The sequence below is a fragment of the Austrofundulus limnaeus genome, unplaced genomic scaffold, assembly GCF_001266775.1.
Source record: "Austrofundulus limnaeus strain Quisiro unplaced genomic scaffold, Austrofundulus_limnaeus-1.0 Scaffold163, whole genome shotgun sequence".
NCBI lineage: Eukaryota > Metazoa > Chordata > Actinopteri > Cyprinodontiformes > Rivulidae > Austrofundulus > Austrofundulus limnaeus.
The window spans coordinates 1,131,435-1,137,666 of NW_013952565.1; the positions used below are offsets into that span (position 1 = coordinate 1,131,435).

Here is a 6,232-nt window from a genome sequence, read left to right on the forward strand (position 1 = left end):
ATATTGTACTTACAGTAAATACTACTACTGATTGTAAGGACTATTTGCGATGTCGCAGAGATAAACATTTTAATTTAAGTCTATCTTTCTTGTTAATCATCTCTTTACTGTCCTCGTCTCGAACACTTGAGGACAAAACGATGGTCTGAATCCCTCTGCCATGTGGTGTCAGGGAGCACTCAGAAATCCAGTGGTGGGCAAAGTTCCCCTACCCCAGTGGTTCCCAAACTTTTTATCTTCTGCCCCACAAAATATCCATGGCAAAAACTTGTGACCCCAAATATTACTGGTCTGAGTATACAAACTTTATTAATAACCCTAAAAACACAGACTTTTCGACCATCTAAACAACTTGTACACAAATATAAATACTTATTTANGGCTCCGTCTGTGTTAAATTATATTTTTAAACTTTTAGTTTAACAATTATAAAAACCAAACAGCCTACAGTATTTTTACAGTCTTTTTTACAGTTAAAATATATGTTGATCAAATAAAATCTAATGTTACAACTAATCGTGGATCCCTTTAAAAGCCTCCTAGTTCTATATGAGTCATAAGTTATTTTGCTTACAGACATGGACAAAAACATTATTGAGAATAATCTGAATTGAGAAGAATATTATTTATATATATTTAAAAATTAAAATATATTGAGAAGAATCTTTAGTAAAATTGTATTTTCCAGCCACGACTTTGTTTCGTGAGCATGACTTAAACAGGTTAATTGGTCCAACACAATCAAACACTTCCTGCTATAAAAACATTTCCTGATTGTTTTCTGATGTTCATAATTAACTTTAGGTTAACTTTCTTCCTTCAGGGATGTGGGCAGCATTGAGCTGTCGAATGTGGAGGGTTTTATTCTGAACGCACCGTCCAATCTGCGCTGGGGGCCTCTCCGGCTGCCGCTCAAACGCCAGCACTGGATTGGTGTCAGAGAGGTGGGAGGAGTCTACTACAACCTGGACTCCAAGCTGCGGAACCCTCAACCCATTGGCAGTCCAGATGAGCTCAGGTGAGAGGGCCGTTAGGTACATGGATCTTGAACTAGGGAAATCTCATTTCCTGTGAAAATGCTAGTGTGAATGCCTATTGCTAAAAACTTTAGCTGAAAGCTGCTGAAAATGTTTAATAGCAAAACCGTTAAAGCAAGTTGAATTTGAAAAGCTGAAATCAATCAATCAAAGCTTTATTTATATAGCACTTTACAAACCCCAAGGCAACCAAAGTGCTGCAAAGCAAAAAATAAAAAATAAAATAAAAACATAGTAGTATAAAAGCATGCAAAAACAATCAGAACTTGAAAAACAAAACAAAAGGGAGAAAAAAATAAATGGAGAGAGAGTGAGAGACTAGGCTATTACATTACATGTGGTCTCTGGAGTTAAAAGCCAAACCAAAAAGATGGGTCTTTAAAAGAGATTTAAGCTCAATAAGTGTTCTGGCAGACCGCATAGAAAGAGGGAGACTGTTCCAAAGTTTAGGAGCCACAGCTGAGAAGCTCTGTCCCCTTTATTCACCAGCCGGGTCCTGGGAACCACCAAAAGCATCTGATCCTCAGATCTCAGATCTCATACCTGGATGGTAACTGTGTAGAAGCTCAGAGAGGTAACCAGACCATGTAAACATTAAAACCAAAAGTTAAACTTTAAAAACAATCCTATAAGAAACAGGCAGCCAGTGAAGGGAATGTAATACAGGGGTAATGTGCTCAGATAGTCCCCGTTAGCAAACGAGCAGCAGAATTCTGAACCAACTGAAGATGGTGGAGCAGAGACTGGTCAATCCCACTGTAGAGGGAATTGCAATAATCCAGTCTGGAGAAAATAAAAGCATGAATAACCCTCTCAAGGTTTTCATGTGGAAAATAAGGCTTGACTTTACTGATGAGCCTTAAATGATAAAAACTAGACCGGACCACTGCACTGATCTGCTTGTCAAATTTAAAATTGTTCTCTAAAAAAACTCCAAGATTCTTAATAAAATGACAATCAAAATCCAAATAACAGCCAACAGCACTGTGTTAAATCCTACCAGTAGGTCACTTTTGCCAAACCCAATGACCTCTGTTTTATTTTCATTTAGACAAAGAAAGTTTAGCTCCATCCAACTTTTAACGTCCTTTAAGCAATTCTGCAGATTCTCCACATGCTGAGGTCCACCAGATCTTAAAGGTAAATAAATCTGAATGTCATCTGCATAAAAATGAAATGACACATTGTATTTCTTGAAAATGGACCCCAGTGGGAGCAAATAAATAGAAAATAAAATTGTGCCCAGTATTGAGCCTTGAGGTACCCCACATTTAAGAGGAGCCTTTGAGGAATAAAAATCTCCAAKATGWACAGAAAAACTCCTATCAGATAAGTAGGACTCAAACCATTTAAGAGCTGAGCCTTTCATCCCAACTGTACTCCAAACAAGATAATAAAACTTCATGATCCACTGTGTCAAAGGCAGCAGTGAGATCTAGAAGAATAAAATAAGAAGCATAGATGAAGTTTCAATTCAATTCAAATCAATTCATTTTATTTATATAGCGCCAAGTCACAACAACTGTTGTCTCAGGGAACTGTACATAAAAAAAACAGTAAATGTAAAGAAGCTGCAGACTGTGCTGAAACTTTGCTTCGTAACACTCTCCCATCTTTGTATTTTCCTCTGGAGGAGAGACAAAGAAAACACGTTATTGATAAAATAAAAACAAACAAGTAGAGGACTAAAGATAGAAGAGTGAGGAAATGTGCTCAGTTTGTGCTCCAGCAGTCTAAGTCTATAGCAGCAGAAATGAAGAATAACTCAGGAAACCTAAGTCTAACTATAGGATTTATGAAAAAGGAAAGTCTTCAGTCTAATCTTAAAGTAGACAGAGTGTCAGCCTCACGGACAGAAACTGGAAGTTGGTTCCACAAGAGAGGAGCTTGATAACTGAAAGCTCTGCCTCCCATTCTACTTTTAGAAACTCCAGGAACCACAAGTAAACCTGCAGTCTGACAGTGAAGTGCTCTGTTAGGAAAGTATAAATAAAAAGTCAGCTGTAGTCACCTGCCAACAGACGCTGTCGACACACTGAATGGAACTGCTGCTGTTCATTTAAAACTCAGACTGATTGGCTTTTATGAAATGAACTTAGGCAAAAGGCATTTCACTCACTTAACAAATTCAAATAACCACCTAAATGCATTGATAAATATGTTCAGGTCTTTGTAAATAAAACTAAGGGGGACAAACACATTCAAACAATTGTTCACACCAAATACAAAAACATGAACATCTGACGGAGGAAAAAAAATTGTATAGGTCTTCTGGACGGGTTCTTCTYTAATGAAACGTTTCGTCTCTCCTCCAAGAGACTTCTTCAGTCTGAGAGTTTCAGGCTAAATTCAGGCTTTTTCATCTGACATTTAAGAAGGAAAAATAAATAAATAAAAACAAATCTGTTGAAGCATTTGTTTCGTTTGTCCCTGACACATGGCAGAAAAATGGGGGTCACCGCAGAGCCCCCGTCTTTCTGCGCCCCTTCTCTGGTCCCTACTGAAAAGAAACAAAAGCAAAAACGCAGCAGAATATTACAAGATGAGTTTAAAAAGACTTAGCAGAATAATAACTGAAAAGAGCAGAAAGATAGCTGAAAAAGCAGAGAGTAGCTAAAATTATAAAAACAAGAGAAAAAGTAGCAAACACAAGTTGAAAATAGCACCAAGATGGTGAAACGAGTATAAAAAGTCTAATTAGCAGAAAAAATGCATCAGAATACAAAAACAAAATTACAATTTGTTGTAAAATAGCTAAAACATCCCATAAGTGCAGTAAAGCAGCTAAAATGTAGCTAAAAACTCTTACATTAGGAAGCATAAAGAGCTGAACTAAGCAGAAAGAAGTGAAACAGCCACCAAAATGTGAATTCAGCTCAAAATACTAACTTTAGCTAATAACAGCTGAACATTAGCTAAAATTGCAGCAAATACCTGAATACTGCAGAAAGCAAATATGAGAAGCATAAACAGCTCAAATTGGTAGAAAGAGGTTCAAAAAAGCCAAAATTGTCAGAAGAAGCAGAAAAAAGGTAAAATTAGCAAAAAAAGAAGCAAGAATTAGCACAAGGAAGATAAAAAGAGCCGAACCAGAACAAAACGTGTAAGGATGTAAAGATTTAGAAACATTTTCAAGGATTTTAAGGACGTTGAAAACAGCTCTATTCATTTTCAATGGCAAAAATGTGGCAGAAAAAGTGAAATAGCTTTAAATGAATAAATAGCTGAACTACGAAACTTCATAGCTGGAATGTCCTAAAGGAGCTGAACATTTTGATTTATGAATTGTTAAAATTGCACAAAAATTGGGGAACGAGATACATGCCATAAAACATACGGTAGAAAAAATAGTGTGAATGCTTGGGAAGCGTTCACACTAATTAGACTGGCTTTGACTGGGAACCAGTTGTACATCCAGTATTGCTTTCTGAGGCTTTCACTAGCTGTGTTTCTATTGACCATGAAATTGCACAAATTAGAATTTCGAAAATAAATTTGCTCAATGGAAACACGTCAGTTTCGAAAAAAATTACGTTTTTCAACAAAATGTTTTTGCGCTAGGATGAGGTGGTTTTTTTTGGTCGTATCGAAATTGGTATTTTTCGCAAAACTGCAATGGAAACAGTTTTTTCACATCACAGGAGTCAACTGATCAACAACCGTCTGTTTCTACTGGTGAAAAAGACGATGATGAAGAAGATAACAGGAAGTAGAAATAGTAGTAATATCACAGAAGTAGTATAAAATAGTAAACTYACCGAMTACAATTYCCCAAAAACACAGCATACGTAGCCGCTCCCAAGTAGGGACTTGTCTCTGGAAAGCCTCGATAAAAGACGCCGACGTCTCCTCTGATGATGAGCGCTAGTGTCGTGGTAGCAACATGCTATGTGTTTACATCCATCGCTGCCATGTTTGTAACGACTTATCATGAGAACAAACGTATTCACGTGACTTTAATAACATTTCTTACTTAATGGAAACACCGCAGTTGCAAAACCGTGTTTTTTAAAATTTTTTAATTTTTTTACATGAACAGAATATCGACAAAGTTTTGCGCACATTTGCAATGGAAACGCAGCTACTGTAATCTTCCATGTGATATTTTACTAAAAGAAGCCAGGGCTGACTCCAACAGTAGTGTTCAAAACGTAGGCCTTGGAGTTTGTGTTAGAGACGGTGCTCAAATTCTTCCATCAACCTTTAGTACAATATCTGTAAAACTATCTGAGTTATAGTTGACTATAGAAGACATTTTAATTTGATTGGCTTCAAATTAAAAAAAACATAATAAAAGTCCTAGTCCTAAACTTTGACATGAAAAGTCATGCTTGGTTTGTACAGTTTTACACATTCAGACATTTTTTTGTTTAATAACTGTTTTTTCTGATTTATTTGATTTCTTTTCCCCCTTAAAAATCCAGGAAGTTTCTTCGCCAGCAGCTGCGAGGGAAAAATTGTGAACTCCTGTTGGTTGTCTCTGAAGAGGTGGAGGCACACCAAACATGGCGGTCTGATGTCTGAAAGTGTCTGAACAGCCAATCACAGCTCCTGGGGAGCGGGGACACTGAGCCAATCGCAAAGCAGAGAGGAGAGGATGCAGCCAATTGTATTGATGCACACTTTGTTTCCACGTCACGCCTCTTTCCTTGGGTTTTGTTTACACAGCTGCAGCTGAACACAAATCTGATACAAAGCGAGGGAGGAGGAAAGAATATCCAGGGAGAATCAAACTACACACTTTACATATTCTTCTGTTTTTATACACGTTGAGGCAGATTCTCCAGTCCTCTCTTTATTATTATTCCTTTATTTTATCAAGTTTTCAGAGTTGTTGGAGTTCACAGCTCTGACTCCTGTCACGACGATCACTAATGAGTCATCGACGTACAGTACAGCTGGAGACTGTTCGCATTGATAAAGGTTGATTAAACGTCTCCACTTGCTCAAAGAGAACAGCCATGTTGGAGTCAGAGTCTGAGCAGTAGGACACGAGGCTTTACCCTCAATACAAAAGTCTTGCCTACACACCTTCCTAACTCGCCAACAGGCTGTCAATCACATCACACTTTATATTGAACCTCAACAAATTGAATTTAAAAACATTACTACAAATTTCACGTTTAAACATATAGCAGCAAAGTAAAAACTATGAGTCCAGTAGCTGCGTTTCCATTGACCATGAAAATGCGCAA

The 6,232-nt window shown here is 37.3% G+C and overlaps 1 protein-coding gene across 1 annotated transcript in view; it reads left to right on the top strand.

Annotated features, from left to right (window-relative positions):
- The window catches only part of josd1 (Josephin domain containing 1), a 29,076-nt gene extending 23,347 nt beyond the window's left edge, over nucleotides 1–5,729 (top strand). The window contains exons 4-5 of the mRNA XM_014017220.1: nucleotides 824–1,018; nucleotides 5,462–5,729. Of these exons, the coding sequence (XP_013872674.1) occupies nucleotides 824–1,018; nucleotides 5,462–5,561 (295 nt within the window). The 3' untranslated portion in view covers nucleotides 5,562–5,729. The remainder of the gene's footprint in view (nucleotides 1–823; nucleotides 1,019–5,461) is intronic.
- The last annotated feature ends 503 nt before the right edge of the window (nucleotides 5,730–6,232 follow it).